Below are 26,999 nucleotides of genomic sequence, written 5' to 3'. Positions count from 1 at the left end.
TTCCCTTCTCTCCTTGCATATCCCTCTCTCTCCGTCTTTCTCTCTCTCTGCCTTTCTCTCTGTCTTTTTCTCTCTGTCTTTTTGAACCCCGTTGTCGGCACGAGAGCCCTGTGATGAAACGCCTCCTTGAGTTGGCGCATCTGTCATCGTGAGAGGCTGAACCGACTCATCTGTCAGCGCAGATGAAAGGGCGTTTATCGGACTGGTGGGTTTTAAACATGACCTACATAGTTTATATTGAAATGATTATGATAGACAGGCACGACATGGCACATCCCCTTGGCTTTAAGGCAAAGGTAGACGCAGACAGAGAAAGAAAGAGAGGTGGAGAGAGAGCTGTCTGTCTCTATCAAGCAATTTAGCGGCACATGAGATGAGACCACCTCACAGCATGGCACTTATCTTGCTGTTAAATACTATGTTCAGTAAACTACTTAATGCCAGCAATTATATTCCAGTCTGTGCACAACATTATGATGCTAACATGACAGTGATTCTATGTGCCACCACAGACGCACACCCACCCACCCACACCCGCACACACACACACACACACACACACACACACACACACACACACACACACACACACACACACACACACACTCACACACACACACACACACACACACACACACACACACACACACACACACACACACACACACACACACACAGACAAACACACACACACACACACACACACACACACACACACACACACACACACACACACACACACACACACAGACAAACACACACACACACACACACACACACACACACACACACACACACACACACACACACACAAACACACACACACACACACATACATACACGCATGTAAAGGCTTCAGCAGGAGATATTGATTAGTTAACTCTCCGCAACCTCTTTGTGCTGTTACCAAGGTTACAGAAAGCCGCTGTCTCATATAACGGCTTAGCCTATACTTTATGCTGTTCAGGCCCTGTCAATAAAGGAACTACTGACTCTTAGTTTGAATGTGTGTTACCAGTATGCTGGACAGGCAACCTGCCCAAGTAGTATTTCAATTCAATTTAAATGTATTTGAAGTGTAATATCATAACAGAAGTTAGGTCAAGACCTCACTTTATCATTTACAGACACAACAGGTAGAAACCTTGAGCAGAATCCTTTGCCGATTGCATGCTGGGATAGACAACAAACAACAAAAGCAGTTAAGAAAATTGATAGATGAGAGCCTAGGGGTTTATTCATTGTGCAATAATTTGTATGTCAGTATCCCTGTGAATGTTCATGTTTTCACCTGTCATCCAAGAGGCTTCATCAGTTCATCTACACATCTGACCAGGCTGGGACTGGTCCAACTAGCTGGTGTGAGATCCAGGTATTTAATGTCTCACAAGGCCGATGATGTCACTGGAACCCTTTGGGCTCCAAGTGCCAACGAGCGTCGTTAGAGTGGCAGTCGTTTGTGGGAAGTTGGTTTCGTATGTATGTAAGTATGTATGTATGTATGTATGTATGTAAGTATGTATGTATGTATGTATGTAGGTATTATTATTATTATTGTTTTTATTATTATAGTGTACATTTTTAGTGCATTTATATAGAGTGTATTCTTTATGCACACTTCCAATGTGCCTGTACTGTCACATGTATGTAGGTATTATTATTATTATTGTTATTATTATTATTATAGTGTACATTTTTAGTGCATTTATATAGAGTGTATTCTTTATGCACACTTCCAATGTGCCTGTACTGTCACATTGTATTTTACTCTCAGATCAGTCTGGTAACGTGCAGCGTAAAAAATTTGCCAAAAGTTTGACAAGCAACCGAACCAATCAGATTTGGTTTTGAGGCAGATTTAAGTGACGAAACGAGAAGTGACTGTTCAGTGTTAACAACATGGTGTCATCCACAGATGAGAAGAGCAGCTATGGAGCAAGCCGCTTACTAACTCTTTTTTCTCTGGATCCTTTTGTGGAATATGGACCGGGCTCCTGAAATTGGGCCTTTGATCTGTAAATTCACGTTACACAAACGGCAAATATATTTTACCAAATTGTTGTTTACTTTCTGAGCTTTGTCTCCACGCCGTTAGTGGGTCATACACTTCATTGATCTGATTGGTTGATTTGGCTCGAATGTTGGTGATAGACAGATGGTTTACCAACCAGCAACCAGTATTTTCACCCATTCCCAAAAGATCTCCAACGAGAGTTCAGATGGATCCTCTGAGACAATGAAAGTCATGTGAATCAATCAAGCCCCCACCACAGCGACTTCCTGGTTGATTCAATGCTGAGGTGCCAAAAACTCCAGGTCTTTGAGTGTCCAGTAGGAGTAGTTTGCACAAGCAGTTTCTCATTGACCCTGTGTTAAACAGGCCGTTTAAGGCCTGGTACAAAAAAACATTCTAGTTTGGATGTTTAGGTCATATCTCCATGACAACACATAGGAGGGTGAATATTTTTTTCACAGACTTGTTTTTATTTTATTGGAGGTTAAAGTATTTGAATAATTAGGGGAGTGGCCTCTTGAGTGACAGCTAGCCTCTGGCCCTCACTTCTCCTTGGAGGCTAGTTGTCAGGATTAGCATCAAATGCTAACTTCGTCATCTCAACCGTGGACTGTGGTCATTTGTGTGGTGGTGTTTCCATAAGTGACAAGATGGTTTAGGAACACAAGCAGCACTTGCACCATGACTTGCAGTAGAGCCTGCTATCTATGGCACATACATTAGATGCTAATCACGAGCAGCGGTAGAGGATTCTGTCCGTGAGGGTCTGTGTTTTACAGTCTATGAGCATGGTACTGTGTTGAATATCAGTTTATATCATCGATAATAATGCTGATTGCACTTCCCTCAAGGAGCCGGTGTAATCTCAGCTAGAGAAATGGAACTCGCACTCCCGTTTATCCAGTAAGGTGTTGTTAGCCTAGTTGGATCTAATGTGAGCTAATTTGGCTAATTCTGTAAATGTCACCCAGACGGACGTATCTCCCTCCCCCCAATGTCACATCAATGCACCCTTTTTGGTAAGAGGAAATGAGGAGTCAAAGTCCAAAAGATGGCAGAGGCAAATATGATTGGATCAAGTTGAGAGAACGGACCCTGGCGGAGAGGCTACTTCCATTTTTTATACAGTCTATGGAATCAATCCATCTGGCAGAGTCAGGTTACTGTACCTGTACTGTACCACTGACCATGTAACTGCAGTATCAGGAGAAATTCATTAAAACTTCCTAATTTTTAGGATAAGAGTATTTAACAAATCTGTAAAAAAGTGAACCATCAAGAGGACTTAAGCTGTTCCTGTGTCCAGTTTTGTTTTGGTTTTGATTTGCACCTCTTTCTATCATCATGGTTATTGTAGTGTGATCATTACGAGGCTTCTTCCATGGATACCCGCTCATAGTTAACGAGCTGTCAGACATGGAAGAGGCTGACACACAGTTGCACAGATACTGGACCAGTCAGCAGTCTATATGACTCTTTGTTCAGTCATCTGATTTAAACTCTTTATTTGGATATGGAAACACACCTCCTACAGTATTTCTATCAAGAATTCACTGACAGACCCAAAACATCCCAAGACCCCAGACAGCCAATCACAGTCTAATGAAGTATGACGTCATCCATAGCAACGGGGTAAACCCCGCCCTGTCTCTTAGCTGAACACTTCTCCCTGTTCCTTGGTAAAAGTTGGTCTCAGCAGGTTTTTGAAGAGCTTTTCAGAGGACACTCTTAGAGCGGAACTTTTAGTGATATCAAATGGTTGATGGAAACGGCCCTGATCCTAGCTCAAACAAAACATTTGGACTATATTAAAGGGTCAGTTAACAGTCAGATAGCATTAGAAGTAGAACAGACCATACATTTGTTGGCAATTCCAGTGAACTGACCCTTCAAAGTGAATACATTAAGCGAAACGAAAACCAACACAATGTCCAGATATGGCTGTTGGATTAGTGTGGAGCACCAAACCCCTTTCTGCCATGTTTTTCTAGTCCTGCACATGGTCTGGGTCTAGCTGAGTTACAAACAGCAGCAGTAATGTCACAGGGGGTCGGCGTGTATAGAGAAGTGTGTCTTCCTGCTCGGTGCCCGGGTGATAGATACTGATCGATGAGTGCTGCCTGCTCTGTGTCTCTCAGCTCCCCTCCGCACTGATCCCCGCTCTGGGATTTATGAAGCCCGGGGGCTCATCCACAGCCAAATTATGTGGGCGGGGCACAGCTGGACTGCACTCCTATCCATCTTCCCCACTCAACTCACGCCCCAACAAAAGGGGAACTTTTCGTTTTTGCCGGTTTCTGTCAGGACCACAAATCACCTGGGGAGACAGAGTGGAAGCGTTCGCATAAGCTGCTGGGCTTGAACTTGACGCGGCGCTCGAGATGCTCTCCAAGCATGCGACTGCAGTGTTACATGCCTGTCAGCAGACAATACTGCAACCAGAGCTTAAGCCAAATGGTTGGTCTCGTGAACATCGCTTATCATTTTCGAATATGTACCGTTCTGTCCCAAGAAAACATCATCAACTGTTTCAGCAAGTGCCCCGAAACAACATCTGTTTGTGTGCCCATTCGAAATGTGCCGATTGCTTATCCCCCGGGAGTTCTGCCTGCAGTGTTCTTGCAGCCTTGTGTAAAGTTGACTGGATGAAAGGTTCTTGAGATATGCAAAGGAGGTTCAGAGATACCCTGTAATACATTTAGTGAGGATTTCTCAAAATTTGTAGGAGTGGCAGTAGAAAATAATGATTTGAACACAGTTATAAATGGTGGAAAAAATGATCTACCATGTTTTTCGGACTATAAGTTGCACTTTTTTGTCATTATTTGGCTGGTGCAACTTATTTATTAAAATATATAATTTCACATGTTCGTTATTTTCACACTGACAGCTACGAGAGGGCACTCTGGGCTTATGTGCCAGTATCTGCTACTCCTATTACTCCTGTACTTGTAAAGACAACTGAGAAAGACTGAACACAAATGCTCACAAAAAGAAAATCATATTCTGCAGATTAGAAGCTGCAACTAGTAAAATATGCTGCCGAAAACGGTAATCGAGAAGCAGAAAGAAAGTTTGGAGTGAACGAGACACTGGCGAAAAGCAAAGGATACGCTAACTTCAATGAAGAAAACAAAAAAGCTAAGTGCGGGTTAAAACTTAGATGGTCATAGCAAGAGGAACAAGTTCACAAATGGATGCTTGAACAACGTGCTGCCGGGAGAGAGAGTCAATGGTGCAGTTACATCTCCCTGCCCAGGTAGTTGCCAAGGCGAATATGAATGACTTTTCGTGAGGACCTTCTTGGTGCTACCGCTTCATGCATCCCTCGAAAAATGTGACTTATAGTCCAGTGCGACTTATATATGTTTTTTTCTTCTTCATTACGCATTTTGTAGCTAGTGCGACCTATACTCCTGAGCAACCTATAGGCCAGAAAATACGGTAGATGCAATTAGGGGTGGCTTTTATGGGTCGATTTGTCTAGATGCACAGAATCCAAATTACATTTCTGATACTTACAATTCAAAGATAACAAGCCAATGTATAAAGGTTGTTGTTGTAGCGCCAGCATCTGGCCATACTGCACCAAATTTGGCAATGTCTGTCCTTGGGTCCCCAGCAATACACCTACCTTGTTTAAAGTAGATCGGATGAACTTTTCTTGAAGGACAGACATAGATTCCTTGCTTTATAGTTGGATAACCTTTCCCTAAACATAACAGTGTGTATGTCATGGAAGGAAGAGAGAGAGAGAGAGAGAGAGAGAGAGAGAGAGAGAGAGAGAGAGAGAGAGAGAGAGAGAGAGAGAGAGAGAGAGAGAGAGAGACAGAGAGAGAGAGAGTGGCCAACGTGGGCCTCACTGTTCAAACATCTCAAAGTTTGCCGACGCGTCGTCTGCCTGCCAGGCCTGAGACAGCTCCGTCTCCAGGATTATACACACCTACATGCCACATTCTCAAACTGCCTTACACTCATTCTGCAAACACACACACACACACACACACACACACACACACACACACACACACACACACACAAACGCACGCACACACGCACAAACGCACACACACACGTGCATACAGTAGAGGAAGAGTGGAGGAAAGAGGTCCAAAAACTGACCACCACACATGTACATGTGGCATCCAATTTCAATTTTCAATTTTAACTTAAAGGTTTGATTAACATGAAAGTTAAAAAAGAAACACTTTTGCTAAAGCCTCAAAGTAAATACAAATGTTTTCTGTGTAGGGACTCTTCTCATGCTGCTGCAGAGGTTTGCTGTTATTTTGAGAAGTATTAGTATTATTTTATTAATTAAAAAAGACGTCTTAATGCCTTCACCGTACTGCCCCGAGCTAATCAGTGTTAGCCACATCCGGCTGCTAGCAACTCTATCGGATTTCTCCGTTAATAGTTCATACATACAAAAAAACCTGTCTTGATGTGTGTAAAGACCATGGAGGACCATTTGCTGTGCAAAAATGCAGTCTAATGTCAATCATAAACTAATACAATTTGATTAGCAGTCTGGGTTAATCAAATCAAATGGGTATTGTCCAAAGTTACTGTTGTTTTAGTATAAAATTTCCACTTGAACACCGGAAGAGTGTTTCCTTGAGGAGCTATGAAGAAGGAATAACATAAAGAGCAAATATTGTACTAAATTGTAATATTTAGCCTGCATTTGAGATGGATAGATAGATAGATAGATAGATAGATAGATAGATAGATAGATAGATAGATAGATAGATAGATAGATAGATAGATAGATAGATAGATAGATAGATAGATAGATAGATAGAGAGAGAGAGAGAGAGAGAGAGAGAGAGAGATAGATAGATAGATAGATAGATAGATAGATAGATAGATAGATAGATAGATAGATAGATAGAGAGATAGAGAGATAGATAGATAGATAGATAGATAGATAGATAGATAGATAGATACATCTTTTACATTAGAATCATGTCCAAAAGAGATCTTCTCAGTATGAACAGTTGGAAAATGCAACAACCCTTAACCCAAAACCCTCTCACTGTTGCTTTGTCCAGCCCTGAAGAGAAAAAAAGCACCAGTGCCTGTAAAGAACTGTGTCTGAACCCACAGTTCGAGGGTTCAAGTTTGTTTCGAGGAAAGCCAAAACCATACAATAATAAGTTTGGGATGTTTAGGCCCAGGCTGTCTGCAGCGGCTTTCTCCTCGGACCACTGTCATTGATGTCACCGGCAGCAAGCGGAGAAATGCTCAGCGGGAAAATCAACAACAACAAGCGGTGGCAGTGAACGGAGCGCTGTGCGGTTGGAAGTGAAGTGGATGGCGGGGGTCAGGGTTGGCTCTCGATCACTCAGATACCAGTCATAGCAGGCTCAGGTGGACCTGGCCTCCTCTGCATACACAGAGCGCTCAGTGACCGACACGTGTGCACCACTGCACATTCAGCACACATTTCCCACAGTTCCATGTATTTACTGACCTTTGCAGGTTTTTCCATCAGGCTGCAGAGTGAATCCCACGGGGCAGCTGCAGCGCACCCCTGTGGCCGTGTCTTTACACGTCCTGTCGCAGCCGCCGTTGTTGACCGCGCAGGTCTCTGCAGATGGCGGAACAAAAGATGGAGGAAGAGAAAGAGAAGAAGGGGGTGTTAACATGTGGCCCCTGCTTCTGACACAACAGCATGAAAGAAACTAGAGACACCGAAGGTGATGTTGGTTGAGACAAAGCTTCATGAAGTTGAAAAATACACAAACAACGGCACAGTAGGATATTATGTATTCTCACATTTTCTCATGTAGCTTTGTCAACACACAGATGAAGAAAGTACATCACAACGTTCAGTTTTCATGAGTCAAGACATTTTTATATCAAAATAAATACAATGTTCATACACACAGTATTTCACAATCAAGATTTATCATCGGCAGCTGTGCATCATTACAACAAGACAAAAACACACGACACTGTGCTGGTAAGGAAGGGAGAAGAACTCTTTGGCTGAAAGGTTGGTCCTGTTTCCAAACATGACAAGAGATCAGTTAGCACATATAAAAGGTAGGGTTAATGTAAGTAGATAGAAAAATAAAGTAATGCAAGGCTGAGTGCTAAGTGGGCAGAACTGGCACACATATATATATATATATATATATATATATATATATATATATATATATATATATATATTTTACTCCAGAAAAATGTTCTTGTACGTGGCACAGATAAAGGTTTGCTGGGACTTGTGAATATCGCCTGAGCTGATCCCAAAGCAAACATGGACTCAAGGTAACTCTAGCTCACCTGCTCAGCCGCTGTTGCTTTAGCAAAGCTCAGAACACACTTTCCCAATGGGCCCGTAGAAGTGCTGAGGTGGCTGAAATTTGACGTTGATTCATGTTTGTTGAAAGAGATTCAGTAAAACTACACCTAATAACGAAGTTTCGCTTAGTAACTGTTGGGCTTCTGGTGGGTTTGACTTCAGTAAATCCAGATCCTACATATTGCTTCACTGTGAATGGGTATATGAGCTGAGACGTACCTGGGCTTAAACCCCCTCTTTGACACCCAAACGGTTAAATCTGAAACACCACATCAAATAAATGTTTCTTATTTCTAACTAAGTTGTCAAATGGAATTCAAAGGCTTCTGCTGGACAACAGCAACATGTAAATCGCTCCCCCTTTTTGGCAGCTTTTCCCATTTAATTAAAATGCCAGGATTGTGTGCCTCAGAGAAGTGAAGAGGGGGAAACAGGAAAAGCCTTTTCAGGCTGGCAAACACATCCACGTCTAGAGGTCAGTGCATTAGCATAATAGCCTTTCAGAATGCAGAGTCACAAACACACTGGAGCCAAGATGGCTGATGCTTTCTATCGGGAAACAGGAAGGTATTTGTAGATTTGTTTGTGTTTCTTCATGCAGCTCCAAACAGCATCAATCTCATGGCTTCTTCCCTTAATCTGTTCTTTTAGCCAGTATTTGTTCCTCGCTCGATTATCCAAAGGCCAGATATCAAACTATTTCAAATTTCAAACTCTGTCTTAAAGTGTAATTCAGGCGCAAGATCATCCCGTGCTCTTTTTTGGCACCTATTTAACAATCAAATAAGCCATCGAGAGATTTTTTGTTGGTGTAACAACTATTAACGGAGAAATCCGGTCGCTAACAGTCGGACGTGGTTAACAGTGATTAGCTCGGGCAGTACGGTGAAGGCATTAAAACGTCTTTTTGAACAACTAATACTGCTCAAAATAACAGCAAACCTCTGCAGCAGCATGAGAAGAGTCCCTAGACACAAAACAAAGCACCAATGGGCTCCTTCCTTTGGGATTGACTCTGGTAATCCACTTGAATGGTCTTTACTATGAGAGGAGCTGGTACAGGGGCCAGTAGGTAAGTCTATAAAACACTCTTTTAATAAACTCTGGGTTCACTAACTACGTTGTTGGTGCTTTGTTTTCTGTGAAGGGACTCTTCTCATGCTGCTGCAGAGGTTTGCTGTTATTCTGAGCAGTATTAGTGATTAAAAAAGACGTTTGAATGCCTTCACCATACTACAAGTGTGTGTGACAATGTGTTTTGTTAAGTTAAAAGTAATAATAATAATAAAAAATAATAATTATCATAACTAATCATGTAAGGTTAAGGTATACATGCCTGCATAGGTGTATACAGTCAAGATTTTTTTGTGTGAGCGTAAAGGTTCATGTGAGTAGACTTGGTGTGCGTGCAGGCGGTGTTTATGGGTCAGAGTGATTTATACTGAGTACAGTTGGCCCTATCATTAGGTGAGGGTTAGCATAGTCCGTCTCAGAGCCCCTCTCTCTCCAGGCCCTGCCCAGCCCCGGGGCCAGACTAAGTACGGGAACACAGACCCACCGCCGGGCCTGATTGATGTGCTGGACAAGCCCCTTGTAACCCCCCCAGCCCCCTCTTCTTGCCTCTACAACCTCTGTCTAATCCTGCATATTTCTATCTGCGCCGAGTGTATATGTGTACAGTGAAAAAGTGCTCGCCTCCTTACAGATTTCTTCTGTTCTTGCTTTTTTGTCACACTTACATGCTTCAGATCATCAAACACCTTTCAATATCAGACAAAAATAACCAGAGTAAAGACAAAATGCAGTTTTTAAATGATGATTTCATTATTCAGGGAAAAAGCTATCCAAACCAACCTGGCTCTATGTGAAAAAGGAATTGCCCCCTAAACCTAATAATTGGTTGTGCCCTTGGCGGCAAAAACTGCAATCAAGCGTTTGTGATAACTGATAAATGAGTATTTCACCTGTGGAGGAATTTTGGCCCACACTTGTGGCTGAATTGTTTTAATTCAGTCACATTGGAGGGTTTTTGAGCATGAACGGACTGTTTTAGGTCATGTCACAGCATCTCAATCAGATTTAGGTCTGAACTTTGACTCCAAAACCTTCATTTTGTTTTGGTTTTTTGAGCCAGGTGGACTTAAGGTGACTGATGTCCGGACATTCAACTTTAGGATTTTCTGGTAGAAAGCAGAATTCATGGTTCCATCAATTACAGCAAGTGGTCCAGGTCCTGAAGTAGCAAAGCAGCCCCAAACCATCACACGACCACCACCATGTTTGACTGTTCATATGATGTTCTTTTTCTGAAATGCTGTGTTAGATTTTGCTCTAGATGTAACAGGACGCACATCTTCCAAAAAGTTCCACTTTTTATTCCTCAGTCCACAGAATATTTTCCCTAAAGTCTTGGGGATCATTGAGACGTTTTATCGTGGGGTGAGAGACAGCCCTTTGTGTTCTTTTTGGTCTGCAGGTGTTTTGACCTTGGAACTCTTTCATGATGCCATTTTTGCCCCGTGTCTTTCTTCTTGTTGAATCATGAACACTGACTCAGTGCTTTAGATGTTGTTCTGGGTTCTTTTGTGACCTCCTGGATGACTCGTCGATGCGCTCCTGGAGTCTTTTTGGGCGGCCGGCCACTCTTGGGAAGGTTCACCACTGTTCCGTTTTCTCCTAATGTGGATAATGGCTCTCACTGTGGTTCACTGGAGTCCTAAAGCCTTAGAAATGGCTTTGGAACCCTTTCCAGACTGATAGATGTCAATGACTTTGTTTAACACAATTAATTCAGGCTTTAACAGTAGGTTGATCTGGATAGCTATTTTCCGTTAGTAAATTAAATCATAATTTAAAAACTGCATTTTGTCTTGTCTCAGGTTATCTTTGTATGATATTGAAATGTGTTTGATGATCTGAAGCATGTAAGTGCGACAAAAATAAATTTGTAAGGGGGAAAATACTTTTTCACGGCAGTGTATTAGCATGTGTGTGACCCTTTCTCTGCATCTAACCTCTCTCTCATGAGAATGGGAAATACTGAAGATGGATTGTGATCACATATTTCCGTTTTTCCCTGTTTGTTTAATGTGTAATTTGTGTGTGATTTGTTTAGCACATTTTTTACTTGCAAAATAACCTTCTTTTTGAATGAGAAAATCAAATCAAATCTTCTCACAAATAACCACATTTGCAAAAGTTAGTGTTTTGTCTGCTGATACGGTTCACTATGTGAGGGTGAAACTGAAAAAAAAGAAGAGCTCCGGGCATTATAGATGACGCTTTGTTGCGCACTCTCTGCGTTTGATACAAGGCAAATTTGTGCGTCGGTATGAAACGCACCAGGCTTTCAACTGTAAACGCTCAGAGCAAGTGACCGGAACGAAGTCAACATAGGGAGGAGGTCAGGGTGGTGGATGTGTCAAACAAACACAGGACTTTCACCCAGGAAGCGGCGGTTTAAATGCTGTTCGTTACATGACAAGCATCTTTATTTTAACCAAACCCACAATTTTTTTAAATTGGAGTTCTCATACCCTGGTTAACAGACCTAGATAACTCCTCCAGTACCTCGATTATTTGTACATGTAAACAGCCTTCCCAGGTTACTATCAGGTTTCACGACTGCTCATGCTCTGTCCGTTGTAACTCCCCCTCCCCACTCCGTGGTGGTGGCTTTTGATTCGGAAATAGAATAAACTAGGAGGCAACAGCGCCAAAAACAATTTGAAAAAACAACAACAACAATAGAGCGTTACCCGTTTCTGTCGTAATTCTGTCCAAAAGTCGACCGCTTTTGACAAAGGTGAATGTGAAAACAAAGCCGTATTCCGACCAGCTGTATGTTGGCGGAGCGCCACCTAGAGAATTACTCCCTCAATTTCCCATTCAACCCTCTCATGTGCAGTCTATGCGGGGAACTTCAATTTACATTATTCCCTTAATTGGGGAAAGGCCATTTTCAGGCTACTAATGTTCATGTACATGCACTGAGTGTGTGTCGTGGTTTTTTGCTCCATCAGAGATTTCTGTAATCAATTTTGGCAAAGAGTAGAAAAATAGTTTAACATTTTGCAAAATACCAGCATCTCTAAATTATACAAATTAACAATATTTTCTGAGTCTGTGTTGTTGAGTAACCTCACTTCACGCCAAGACTCCATGAAGTCATGAAGTCAGACCCCTGAATCTGCCAATTTGAAAGATCCGTCTGGAGTCTGAAATAACTCCGTGTTTGTAGGTTGAAAAAGTAATCCAATGAGTACCACGGGCAGGACTTACGCCATTGTCAAGCTGTTTCAATATCGCTAGACATCGTAGTTAGTTTTTACTTTGCTCAGCTCCACTGTTAAAACCCCGGCAGGACCAGTATGTTGGCATGACTACACATCAATATGGACTTTTTGTGAATTTTGTTAGATTCAGGCAGATACTTTGGTTTTAAGTGACTGGTTTGGGAAATATGAATCCTTCTCCCCAAGGTAAATTGCTTAGAGTAGAGGCAATGTCAGCCTGAAGCTAGAAATTCCGATCCCATCATTTCTTTTTTATTAATATCATACACAGCAATACAGCTACAGCGATCAAGTCACTTCAGTTCTATGTTTGCAAGCGCTGGAACGAGCCAAGGCTGCTACTTGGAAACATTTACTTCTGTTTATTTTATTTTTTTGTTAATTAAGTTAATAAAAATTAATTTAGTTATTGTTTGTTGGGCTTCAGGCAGCTGCTATATTTTATATGACTTTTTATAATATCTGTTTGCAGTGCACTCTACATGGAAGTGTTATTTATTTATTTTGTTATTTGTTAATAAATAATATGAAGTACATCTCTGTGTTCATTTGTTACCTTTTTTTAAAAAGGCTAAATGTTTATGTCAAGCTGATTGGATTGGGGAAAAAACTGGATCAGTGCATCTCGAATTTATAGTACAGGCATGTGAGTGGTATTGATCTTAGCATCTAACTCTCAGAAGGGGAGCAAAGTGTATTTCCCAAAATAGTGAGCTTTAATTATCTGCCTGAACTGTATTGGGTTCGTCTGTGATTTCGCAAAAATCAGTTGGGCTTTGATCGGGTTACGTTTGCGCAAGTTTCCAGGATATCGATTCAACTCAGCATCAATAAAAAAGTAGAGTAAATTCAGGTTTTTAACCAGGCTCCGGCCAAAACTGTTGCTGTGGTTCAGGCTCGAGTCACCCAGCTTTATGCTGAGTTATTCCTTTCAGTCAATTCGCAAATGTCTTCATAAAGTAACACTTTGTAATTTCTATACTCACTACTTGTGCATGTCGAAAGAATGAATTCAGATCAGTCATGAGCTGAACATCATGTACATTTTAGACTTACTTGGATGGTAGAGACCAATCATCAGGTGCTTTGACTGGGGCTTTGTAGGAAGCAGAAATTGGCAACATTTAGGGTGAGTCTGGCAAGATGTAAGCAACAGAACACAACTCTCCTTTTGCAGAGGGCGGCAACTTCATCTGTGGAGATTACAATATGTCAGCAATGTGTCGAGGAATGAGAGGGAAGACGGTAAGTATACACAAGTCCGTCACACACCTCACGTGGAAAAGCTGACCGCTCTTTCCGTGAAAGGAGGACACATGTTCTATTGATTAAAGCTGGAGAGCATGAGAGAAAAAAACCATGTGCACTGTGTATACTAAAGCATCACGCCAAGTAACAGCAACTGCTGCACTGTTGGAAAAAGGTGAGAGGGGCACGATCACCTGTCAGCACTTAACAAGATCCCCTATTGCCCTGTGATGGGCACCTAAATCAACTGTCGGTCAGCATAGCTTTGGCCTATACTCCTATAGCCTATGCTACATGGATACACCTACTGCATACATATATCTACACACACCTCAGCTTACCTCCATCTGTCCTGAGGCAATGGTTTATTTGTAATCGGGGGCCACAGCAACTGTAGGCCCCCTGAGTCTCCTTTTTTGACACGTGTCTAGCACCTGGCTCCTGATTTTCCTTCAATATCAACATCACGAAACGTCTCAATTACTTTTTCATCAAGTCGCCCCCGTTCAACTCTCTCCTCTACCCTTTCTTTCCCTCCGATCGCACTCCCTTGCTTTTCCTAGACTGTCCTTGTCTCAGCAGCACCTTTTCATTAGAGCCGCACTGTGTGACGGTTGGGGTTGGGGGGCAGAGACAGGAACGCTGCGTGTCAGAGGAAGCAGACAAACTGATAGCTGTGTCAAATCTAACATGCTGCTGCTGTTCAGGCCCTGCCAGTGCAGCACTGGGTCAGCGTCAATGCTCTAAGACACCACATGCATTCACATGTTTGTTCATGCACATAGGCATGATGCATGAGGCACGTCCTGTTTCAAACACTAAACATTTGATTAAAACACAGACACTACTGGAAATTTCACTGTGGGTGAAGGGAAAGGGTTAGTATCCAAATACGATAGGGCATGAATAGTTGTTTTAACTTGTTTGTGAAATCCAAATTCAACATGTATATGACACTGCTACAACTTGAGATTGTGTTTTGAAGACATGGTGGGTCTGTAAATGTCTACTACTAACTTCTATTTCCATACATTTATAAGGCTGTGCTGGATGTCATTCTTTTACATCATCTTTTATCATCTTCTTTTATATTTTTTCTATTGAGGTGTTTGAATGAAGCTTTAAATGTCAGTCATCATATTTAATGAAGACATCAGCCTAAAGAAAATACATTGAATAAAGCGATTCATCGGATTAGAAGAGTTGATGTTTTTTATTAAATCAACTTTTTCCAATTAATTTAACTTGTTACTTTTGTTGACATAAATACATGTTATCAGCAGGCAAATCCAATAGGGCCGTCAAATAATAATAATTTATCATCGCACCTGTATGCTTATTATAGCAACATAACCCATACGACAGACACATCGCTCTGGAGTTATTGGAAATGTTTGGATCACACGAGTCGGAATCAATCCTATGCAGCCAAGACCAGAATCTACAGTAATTCTACGAATAGTATAATACTACTAATATTAGTGTTGCCTGATCTTTATCTGCAACTGTGCAGAAATACCGAGGTTTAGGGTACGTCCACACAATCAAAAACAACCTTTTTTTCTTCGGCGTTCTTAATAAGTTTTCTGTCCACACGACTCAAAACCAAAACCGGCTCAAAACGCTGTAATACACATGCCAGGCCTGGATGTGGCGCTCTAACTGCCACAGAAATACACCAACAACGGAGAAGAAGAGATGGGGAGACCCTTTGGAGAATACAAACACCGGAGAGTTTCTCTCCAAATCTTGAGACTTCCCAAATCCTCCTCCATCCTAGAGAGAAATGTGTCCACTGTTTCTGGTCTTAGTGGAGACTTTTGTGCTGTTTTGGACTCTGATGCACCAATCACCCTGCAGTTAGTGTCCTCACCGAGCGGAGGGTGCTGCTGGGAGCCCCTTCCCCGTCCCAAAGCACTCAAAGCTGCCACTTTCTCACTACATTTAGAGACTTTTCACACCTTCTTAGAAACTTTATTTATACAAGCGACTAGCGACCAATTTAGCTCCTTATTCAGAGCATCAGGGCAAAGGGAGAAATATGTGGTCGGCCTAATTCATTCCCATGCATTTAGCTCAGAGTCCAGTTCAGTAAACAGTCTAGGAACAACAGTGCTGCTGCGTGAGAGGAGAGAGACGCACTGTCTCTCTCCTCTCACGCAGCAGCACTGTTGTTCCTATGTGACGGTCGGAGGTGGGGCGATGACAGCATCGTTTAACAAAGTATGCAGTTTCGCCATCCAGACAACAATGCCATGGGGGGCGTTTTCAAATCTTCCCTAACTGAGACCCGGTTTCAAAAGATACCATTTTTAGGCTCTGATAAAACATATACAAAAGTTGCGCGGTTACAGGAAAACGCGGCTCCGTGTGGACGGGCCCTTGAACTGAACAAACAGACTGCATTAGCAGCTGCAAAAGCTGCATTATGAATGTCAAAGTTATTAAAATAAATGACTTTGAACGTACATTGTAAAGATATGGTTTAGACTGCATGGACTTCAATAGCACTTTTATCCAAGGAGCTTTACAAATCTCACAGACCAACGGCAGCAGCTTACCATGCAAGTAGTTAGGGTTCAGTGTCTTGGCAAAAGTCAACGTGATCCAGGGATCAAACCTGCTCAACCTGCTGAGCCACAGCCGCTCACGATGTGTAGTGCAGCTCTCAATAAATCCTGTTGGATTCACCCAAGCTGCATATACAGTATGTTTCACAATTATCACCAGTCCAACTTACTGTATGTTTAGTGTTTAGTGAGTTTTGGCTGACGAGTGAATGACTTTTCCTTTTGTTGCAAACTTTATTCCTTTGTCTCTATCTGTGCACATCTCTTTGATGTTGAGCAACCAGCTGGATGATGGGTATCTAGATGGCATTGTGTCCTCAGAGCCTTTTAACCCCAAAGCAATTTCAGTCAAAAGCATCTGGATGAGACTTGGCTGGGACTGGGGCCTGTTTCACAAAGCAGGTTCAAAAAACTCTGAGTCTAACCCGGAACTCTGAGTTGATCTACTCTGAGATAGGAAACTCTGAGTTTTCGGTTCCAGAACAGCAGATTTGCGTTAGGTTGATCAACTCAGAGTAGTTTGACCTGGAGTTAAGCGCGTGCACCACAAGTAAAAAAAGACAGCATCAATGGAGCCCTGATTCGACGAGTCACCATGGCAACGGGGAAGCGAAGGGCTACGCTACAACTGGAAATGGAAACATTAATGCGCTCATACGGAGAGTTTGAGCAGGTTTACACCGCTGCAGCAGCAAAAGAGAGGGAGACGGTGCTGGAGGACATTGCGGCTCGGGTCAGTGCATAAGTTTAAATGTAGTCCAGTTGCAATCACAGTAATATCACAGGGGGAACTGCATGAGTGGGAGCCTATTAATTTATTTCATTTAAGTGCATTCCCACGGGGGAGAAGCGCAGCTTAAGATGAAACATAAAAACATTTTTCAAACAGGTAAAACCTCTGCACAGTCTCATGGTGACGCCTCATTTTGAGCAGGTTTTACATCGTAAAGTAAATATTACCGTAAGTGGCTGTTTTTTATACAACATATCAATGTTGTATAAAAAACTCCCATTTGCAAAAAAAACGCAGCGCAACACACAATATCTGCTGTGATATGAGAGCATTACTGGTTGTTAATGTTGGAAATGTAAGGAGGGGTGAGATGGACTGTGACATGAAACGGTGTTGTGCCGTATTCAGCCCCCTCGCATTATAGGTGATATTCTGGATCAGAAGGCTATATAGGAGTAGTTAATATACCGGTAACCCAACTAAAAGCACACACTTTTGAACCTATGAATTGCAAGAAAAAGTGGAATTATATTTAGAAACGCTGAGTCAAATACATTCGACTTGCTCAAAAGATCCATTTCATTCATTTTGTAATTATGGCTGCAGCATATTAAGGACGTCTGATAATCATCTCCCGACGAATATTTAATTCTCTTTGCGAAATGCGTCACCTTCATTCACGGGATCGTTATCAAAAGAACATGCCATGGTAGTGTAAATATTCACCACCTAATATAACTTCTAATGTAGGCCTACTGAATGACTTTTATACGTTGTATACAAAAACTCCCGTTTGCAAAAAAACGCAGCGCAACACAGAATATCTGCTGTGACATGAAACGGTACCGCTCAAACAGAGAATTGCCTGGAAATGCAAGAACATCTATAATCAATAGTCTGATAATCATCTCCCGACGAATATATAATCATCTGCGCAGTAATGCTGCAGCTTCATCCACGGGATTGTTATCAGAAGGACACGCCATGGTAGTGAAATAGTCGCCACCTAATATAACTTCTAATGACTGATGTTTGCAGTGATTTTCTGAAAAAACAGACGGAACTATAGCAGAACTATACTTCGCCAAAACTCGCCCGCTGACTGAATGAATGAGGAAATCAAACACCGTGTGTGGCTGAAAGAGGGCGGAGACAGAGAGAAACTCAAGGTTTTCTGAGAAAAACCTGGTCCCGACCAGGTTAGTTTCAGAGAGCATGTTACCATGGTAACTGACCGAGAGTTTAAGTTACCTCTCTTTGTGAAACAGGCTAGAGTTACCCCTCTGTCTCTGGTTTGAGTTACCTCCCTTTGTGAAACGGAAAACTCAGAGTTTCCCTCATTTCAGGGTTAACAGACTCAGAGTTTTCACTAAACCTGCTTTGTGAAACAGGCCCCTGGTCAGATGTGTACATGAACTGATGAAGCCTCTTGGATGAGAGGTGAAACATCTTCCTAGACAAATAACCAAGTCTAGTTGCTTTTGACTGAAATTGCTTTGGGGATAACGTAACCTGGACAAATGAGAACATTCACAGGCCCAGAGCCTTTTAAGTGTTTGGTCAGGTTTAAGTCTGCGATGTCTTTAACACAATGCATCGTTAGCCAGAGGTGCTGTTGTGGCTGATGTTATTGTGAAGGGGTTGATTTGAAATTAATAACCTCTATACAGGGATTAGTAAATGTAATCCCAGTGAGGACATGACATGCAGTAGGAAAGCCCTGGAACACCACAGGTTACAAATGTGGCGCCTTCGGGACATGCTGGTACAACAGTAGGTGAAGCAGGGTTTAGTGAGGAGTGAGCAGGAATCAAATATTCAGTTTAAAGGGAGGAGAAAGAAGAACAGAGAGGTAGAATAGGGATGAACAAATCATCCACTCTTCCTTTAGGCCTCATTGGTCAGAACCTGCTGAAATGAAACATGTATAAATATTGAACGGATAGACTTAAGACGGTACAGCAGATCGGTTTGGAGTACTGGACATCGGGAGGGCATTCCGACGTACCTCTGTGTTAAAAAAATAAAAGGAAGGTTAAATTCAAAACAGTAGAGGATGACGGGAATGCTTCAGAAAAAGCATAACTTTGATTAAAACACTCATTTGATTTGGGTAAGTCTGATTGAACAAATCGTAGGAAAAATATTCATATATGGAATATTTGGAAAGATCAGTTGAAGATCTGAAATCAAGAAGGGGATAAAATCCCTCAGAGTCATGACCTAATCATCTGTTTCAGTAGAAGTTCTTGATAAGGTGGAACAGAACACCAAAAGACTAAACCTGGTTGAACCAGTGTTTCCTAAAGGCTCTGACACACCAGGCCGATGGTCGGCCAATAGCGGGTTGTGTTGTGTGTCCTGTACTGTTGGCACAGTTGCCCCTTGTTGGCAGCTTTTCTGCCAATTGCGCATGTTGAATCAGCAGTTGAGCCTGTCTGTGAGTGAAATCACTCTGATTGGCAGTTCAGCTTAACCGACTCAGTGCAAAGCAGAGATACGGAAGTGAGGAAAGCAAAAAAAACAAGTCGCATCAAGAGGCTATTAGATCCAAAAGAGGTATCAGGTGAGATTTTCTGTTCAACCATCCAACTCGTAAAGTGTAATTCCGGTGCAAAATCATCCCATGGTCTATTTCGGCACTTACACACATCAAATAAGCCATCGAGACAGTTTTTTTTCGTGTATGAACTATTAATGGAGAAATCTGTGGGAGCCGCTAACAGTCGCTTACAGCCAGCCTAAACACTCATTTTAACCACTAGCACTGCTCAAAATGACACCAAACCTCTGCAGTAGCATGATAAGAGTCTTTACACATTAAAGGAAACACCAACAACGTAGTTAGTGAAACCAGAGTTTATTTAAAGAGTGTTTTAAAGACTTACCTAATGGCCCCTGTACCAGCTCCTCTCATAGTCAAGTCCATTCAATCCAAAAGGAAGGAGCCCATTGGTGCTTTGATTTCTGTGAGGGGCTCTCCTCATGCTACTGCAGAGGTATGGTGAGCAGTATTAGTTTAAAAAGAAGTTTTAATGCCTTCACCGTAATGTCCCGAGCTAATCAGTGTTAGCCATGTCTGGCTGTTAGCGACTGTTAGCGGCTCTACCAAATTTCTCCGTTAATAATTTATACATGCAAAAACTTTCTCGATGGCTTATTTGTATGTAAGGGCCAAAGCAGGGTTTGATTTTGCGCCGGAATGAAACTTTCAACAGCAACTGTACGAAAATTGTTTGTGTTATTTGTTGCTAGCGCACAGTAAATATAATTTGTTCTTTTCAACAATGGGTTGTATTGTTAATGTGCATCTGGCCACCAAGCAGCTTGAGCCATCCTTTCATGCTTTCGGCCTCCCTTTTAGAATGACGAATACAGACTAATGCTGCCTGCTGTTATGGAGAGCTATTTCCTCTCAAGCAGGTGAAGAACATACATGTTAGTTGGACGTTGGCTGAAGTCTTTGCTGTTTTTCAAGTGCAACCGTTGAAGGCTGAGACACAGGTAACGTCAGGTGATGCAACAGTCAGCCTCCATCGCTGCTAGTTCTTTGATGTCAGTGTGGCGTGTCTGGGCTTTTAAATGTGGTCCAAGGCTTCATGACATTGATTCATTAAGTAGAGAGGACTGAGATATGTGAGGATGTCAAGGGACTGGTGTTTCCTCGCCTTTACTGCCCCTTTTGAGGACTGGGGTTTTGAGCATATTCTATAAGGTACAGTGCAACACTTTCATGGAGTAGTTCTGAAATCATGGAAAGTTGGGTCCGTAACCGTTAAAGGGGTTTTGCTTTGGTGGTAAGGTAATCAAAAATGAGGGGATTGAAGCACAAAACATTTGGGGTAAGGTACAACTGGGAAAATAAATGTTAGTTATTTAGAAAACCTCAGAGCCATCCAGAAATTTGGTAGGTAGATGTAGGAGGAGGACCACTCTAAAGGAAACAGTGACCTCTTTCACTCAGTTTTCATCATGTTAGATTCAGTTACAACAAAACTGACTGCGGAAGACACAGTTGGCATCAAAGGTTAACAACAATAAAGGTTAACAAAAAAAAAGACAGATAGAGAGAAGGACGAGGAGGAACGGAGAGGAGTGGAGTCGGGGATACAAGCACAAGCGCCATGGCAACACATAGAAAGAGGAAGAAAAGAGTTACCCATAAGTAGCCGCCGTTTCACCCGCTTGTCCACATCAGCTACTGACGTGGCATTGAACTCAGAGCTCTCAATTGCAGCCTCATCTTTCTCTAAAACACAAGTGACAAGGGGACAAACAGTGAGCAGCAGGTTAATGAGAAGCCCAAATGACCAGACCTTCAGCCCCTCTTGGCGTTTGAGCAAAAACACCAAAGCCAAGAAGCAAGAAGCGATGAAGAAGCGCCAAAAACCCTGTTAGAGTGTTAATCCCAGAACAAATGATAAATCCCCCAGAGCAAACAAAAGAACAAAACAAAATAAATGAAATGATCAGTATCCGTGTGTAGCTTTCAAAATGAAGCGGTAGGTAGGTAGGTAAGTATGTAGGAAGGGAGGGGAGGAGCTTCAGGGCTTTCATATGTAAAAAAAATCAACCAAAAAAGATGGTTAGAGGTGTGGGGTTTTGTGGATGGAATGGGGTTAGGGTGAACATTAAGGGGGATTTGAATTCTAATGTTGACGTGGCTGTTGTAGCCGATGGAGTTTCTTTCTTCCATATCAAAAGGCCACACTTTGTCAGCAATGACTCCATTGCGTTACGATGGAGGAAGAAGACGAGAAAGAGAGACAGAGGGAGAGTCGTGTCCAACATTTCCAAGACAAGTTGCCTTCAATGTGGGAACAGAGATGGGAGCTAAGAAAAAGGGGGTGATGATGACGACAAGAAGAGGAGAAAAGGATGAGAAAAGACAAAATCAGTCCCATCATGGCCCACAGTGGGAGAGATATATGAAGGAAAGAAAGGTGCACATACTGAGAAATGGGGTTTGAAGGGGAGGTGTAGGGAGGGCATGCAGAGAAATAAAAAAGCAGTAGGGGGTAGTCTGGGGGCAGCGCTGGTTGCCTGTTTGTCTATGGAACACATCACAACGGGCTTTAACAGTCAACACTGCAAAAACCACGTTCCCAAAGCTGGGCAGCGGAGGTGGTGGGGGGCTGAGGGGGGAGAGGAGAAAGGTGGTCATGGTTGTAGAAGGGGGTAAGATCATAGTTAAGATGGCATGCATGTGGTGCGTCGTTGGGGATGGTGGGTTTGATGATGGCAGGGAGGGGGGTGGGGGGGTTAGGTGGCAGCCTTTCTTTGGGTTTGAGTCATTAGGGCCTGAATGAGCATCTCTCTGTGAATGGACGCCACTTGCCGCTATAGGACTGGGCTTTGATGTATACACACAGTCCTATGGGTGGTTGGGGCGGGGGGGTATGGCGGTAATTAATGTCCCTTCCATTCCCCAGCCTTGGCCCACTACTGTTTTCTCTCTCTCCTCTCAGGCGCTTGATGGACAAAGTAGAGGACTCTCTGAAGTACACTCAGGGATGAATGGAGGCTTTCTGGTGCTCAGCTAACGGGTGAAATAAGGCTGTGTGAATGTGTGTGTGATTGTTGAATTGAAAGCTTGTGCATACCAGTCTGCATGCTTTTAAGCATCTGCATCTTGAGTGTGTGAAAAAATCTGTCAGAGAGGGAGATAAAAATGTGCGTATGTGTGGGCGGGGTGGATGTTTAGGACAGGTTGAGAAGGGGGCGGTAAGAGAAGAGTCCATGCCACTCGCTCCTACAGAGTCTACGGGCTAAGCAGTGGTCAGAGGCGACAGAGAGGGGAGTGTTATAGAGAGCCAGACCTACGCGGGACGAGGATGGGGGAAGAGTTAAACCCCTCTATGCTACTACAGCTAGGAGGAAAATTGTAAAAACCAATGCACTGGAAGGAAACAGAAGGACCAGGTTCACTAAAAACAACAACAACAACAAAAATGTACTTTAATTCCAAAATGGAAAAATGAATGAAAAAAAAAAGAACATAGAAAAAAAAGGGAACCCATACAAATGCAGTACAGGCTCTCCCATGCAGCTGGACGAGCAGACAAACAGACAGACAGGCGAACGGGATGATTAGTCAAAGAGGCGGTGGCAGACAATACGACGGTGTGGCACGTGTGAGTGGACACATGCAGTAGAAAGAAGGGTGAGCGGTGCAAGTGCCTGCCTCTCTATTAAGTTGTACGGAGTAAGAAAGGGGCTGATGGATGGGGATGAGGCATGGAGGTCCTATTGTTGCTGGCAAGGTTTTTGGTTTTGGAAGAGCCGCTTGCTTTTTGTTTGGTACTCGTGGAGAAGGTGGAGGATGAGGAGGTAAAGAGAGAGGTGGAGGAGTAGGTTAGGTTTGCTTTCGTGGGAGCTTTCCCTAAGATCAGGCTGCAATTGAGATGTCTGTTTTTATCCATAGAGACTAATACGTGGCTAGCTGACCACCCAAACCCCAACCCAGACCCCCCACAACCAACCCCGAGTCACTCTTTCCTCTTGTGCGTCAAGGATTAATCCTTTTAATTTTACTCGATTTGGTTTTCACATGGATGCTCAGACAAGACAGGCAATCAGGTACTATCACCAGAAAGCAGCAACAGGAGGAGGGAGGAGAAAAAGAGGAGCAGAGGGACAGTGCTACATAGAGAGGGTAAAAGGGAGGGTGGGGTGGGGAGGTTAAAGGTAGGTCCAGAGAGCGGTTCGGACACCAAGACCAGAGACACAGAGGTCCATTCTCGTGTCAAAGTATGAAGAGAGACAAAGAGAGAGTGAAAAGACACGAGACATTGGGAAAGGAGGGAGAGGAGGAAGAGGTGGGAGAGGAGGGAGAGGAGGGTTCCCTCTCTCTCTCTCTCTCTCTCTCTCTCTCTCTCTCTCTCTCTCTCTCTTCATCTTTGCAGCCTTTTTTTCTTGATGATGCGTTCCACTTCTTCAAAGCAGCTGGAGAAAAAAAGGGGTTATTGGCAGTTAAAACCTAGTGCCGCTGAATGGCAGCTTGGATAATCAGTTTGAGAGTTGAGGGTGAGAGAGAGAGATAGATAGAGAGAGAGAGAGAGAGAGGAGAGAGAGAGAGAGAGAGAGAGAGAGAGAAAGAGAGAGAGAGAGAGAGAGAGAGAGAGAGAGAGAGAGAGAGAGAGAGAGAGAGAGAGAGAGAGAGAGAGAGAGAGAGAGAGAGAGAGAGAGATTTCCAGTGTACAGACACAGCAGAAAGGACAGCACATCAAAATGATATCAGATAATCCATGTGTGTGTTATCAGCAGCTTTGGTATCATTCTGGGATGTTTCTCACTCCACAGTCAGGAATGAGAAAACTTAATGTGTCTTCTACTTTTGCAGGTGGTTTTAATCTCAGCATCTGACATGTAACAAGGTGTTAAATCACACTTACTTTGTTTTCTTTGGTTTCAACCACATGGAAAAGTTTACTTGATTTTTGTTTTATTTGGTTCATTAAGGTTTACGCTGCCCAATTACAAATGAACCACAACTTGTAAAGAGGAGTCACATGGACTCCCAAGCAGCTCACTAATTGGTGACCTGTAATCCTGCCAGGTTAGATCCTGGCAGCAGGGGAAGTCAAAACAAATTCTGATTCCAAGCTCTAAACTGCTCCAGGGATTTCTGCCTAGAATGAAATGCTGTGAACACCTTTTCTGGTGTATTAATTGTAAATACCCAGAGAAACGGCCAAATAAGACTTTAGTCCAGACTGTGGTTTGGTCATGGTTCATGTCGTCTTGCTAAACTTTCCAAGTTTGAAATGCTGGCTATCACATGTCAACCTCCACTATATTAGATAAATCCTGCATTTTGGGGAAGTTTTCTGTAATTGATTGGCTGCCGTGTCCTTACTCCTGACAAACCACAGGGCAGTTCTTTTAGAAAAGGGTACAGACCTTCCTTTCCAACTTTTTTGGGGGAGGACCAAAGGCCTTTGCTCTCATCTATCCAAACGAATCAAACTGAAGAACAGCTGTTACCTCAGAGTTCAAATTAACTGCTTTATGTATGCCTACTGCTGTAAGAGTGTTACACTCAGTGCGTTTCCATGCACATCAGTAACCCGAAAATGGTCTTACCCCAGTTAAGGGAATAATCTGACTATTAAAGTTCCCCTCGTATACATGAGAGAGGGTTGAATGGGAACATGATGGAGTAACTCTTCCACCTATACAGTAGGTAGCGCTCCGCCAACATACAGCTGGTCGGAATACAGCTTTTTTTTCCAGTTCACCTTTGTCAAAATCACGAAGGACACAAGAATTACGACAGAAACAGGTCTTCTCGGTAGTAATGTTACTTGCCGTTACGAAGTCCTCCCTCGGTTTAAAGGTAACGCTCTATTATTGTTGTTTTCACGTTGTTTTCGGCGCCGTTGCTTCAGGTTGTTTCAAAAGCCAACGCCACAGAGTGGGGAGGGGTGAGTTATAACCCCCAGCCTAACCTGAGAACACTGTTTACATGCACGAATAATCGGGGTACTGAAGGAGTTATCAAGGTCTGTTAACTGGGGTATGAGAACTCTGATTGTACGGTGTTTACATGGTAAACGGGAGTATGCCCTTAACCTGAATATAATTGGGTTTTTAAACTGCATGTTAACGCACTGAATGTAGGCCCATGATTCTAAATGTATACCTTCAAATTAATAATTCCAACACAAAGTGAAAGAACAGAAACACCACATTGTGTTTAACAGCCACAAAGTGAAATATATCCACATAATATAATACAGAATCAACATAGAACTGTATTCAACCCAAGTGTCCCATTTAGATTGTGTACGAACTGCCCATTTTATGGTATTTTGCTGCATTAGATATGAATATGTGTGCAACTGTCAGTCAAAGTTGGCCAGCAAAATAAACTTTATGAGAAAGAGTGTCCAGGGGGGAGGACAGAGGAATCCATCATAGCTGTTAAATCCTATTTATCATAAAATTCAGTCATGAGTGGTCACCTCACTCTGTTCCTTCAGTTCCTACTTCTATATAACTGAATGCTATCATTTTAGGGAATACATGTAAGTAATGAAAGGGCATTATTTTCATTAATAAAACTTAAATGATGGTTTCTGCACAGTAATTATTCATTTGATAGTACCAATTGCAAATTTGTGTGCACAATTGACCAATACCTTAATGCCTGCCTGGGCTCCATACATACGTTACTGGAACATGCTGCAGTAAACTGGCTAAGAGCAGAGAAGTGGTAATGCAATTTAATTTCAGGCTCTACACACTATTTCTTACATAAATATCTGCAGGATGGAGGTGGAGAAAATGGAGTTAGGAACAACTCCTTTTACCTGCCTTGTCCATCCTCTACTGATTAGAAAAATAGCAAGATGAATATGAGGCCTAGTCCACACGAACACAACTATTTTTAAAACCAAACTTTTACTGCCCCAGGTTAAAAAAAAAAATCCCGTCCACACCACTGATAAAAAATATCTCTGTCCACATAAAGGCCATTTTTGTGGCTTCTTTGTGTGGACTGACAATGATGTTACAGGGATACTTCCCACTGCCACTCATGAATTTAAAATCAGCCAAATTCAGGAAAATGTGGTTGTAAAGTACGGCGATATACAAGCTCTTTTTATTGAGCAATACCGTAAGACATCCTTCATCGAAAAGCTGGTCACGTCTAGAGTTCACCAAGGCCTATTTCCCACAACATACAAGGAAAGTACTCATCAAAACATCAACAATCTTTAAAACATTATATATTGATTGTAAAAAATATACACAACAAATTTAGTGTTGTTTTCCTGTCTTTTCTGTGCTCAGAGTGTCGAGGGAAGGGGAGAATAAAAGT

At 42.5% G+C, this 26,999-nt stretch overlaps 2 protein-coding genes across 2 annotated transcripts in view; both read right to left on the bottom strand.

Annotated features, from left to right (window-relative positions):
• The window catches only part of scube1 (signal peptide, CUB domain, EGF-like 1), a 137,889-nt gene that overhangs the window by 34,986 nt on the left and 75,904 nt on the right, over positions 1–26,999 (bottom strand). The window contains exon 7 of the mRNA XM_083935270.1: positions 7,491–7,607. Coding sequence (XP_083791396.1) covers positions 7,491–7,607 — 117 coding nt within the window. The remainder of the gene's footprint in view (positions 1–7,490; positions 7,608–26,999) is intronic.
• Positions 1–26,999, bottom strand: part of mpped1 (metallophosphoesterase domain containing 1) — a gene marked incomplete at both ends in the record, with an annotated part of 219,862 nt that overhangs the window by 152,005 nt on the left and 40,858 nt on the right. The gene's annotated exons all lie outside the window — the stretch shown is intronic.

This window comes from Echiichthys vipera (genome assembly GCF_963691815.1).
Source record: "Echiichthys vipera genome assembly, chromosome: 20".
In the NCBI taxonomy this organism is placed as follows: domain Eukaryota; kingdom Metazoa; phylum Chordata; class Actinopteri; order Perciformes; family Trachinidae; genus Echiichthys; species Echiichthys vipera.
Note: the sequence above shows the minus strand (reverse complement) of the source record. Positions and strands in the feature narration are given on the sequence as shown.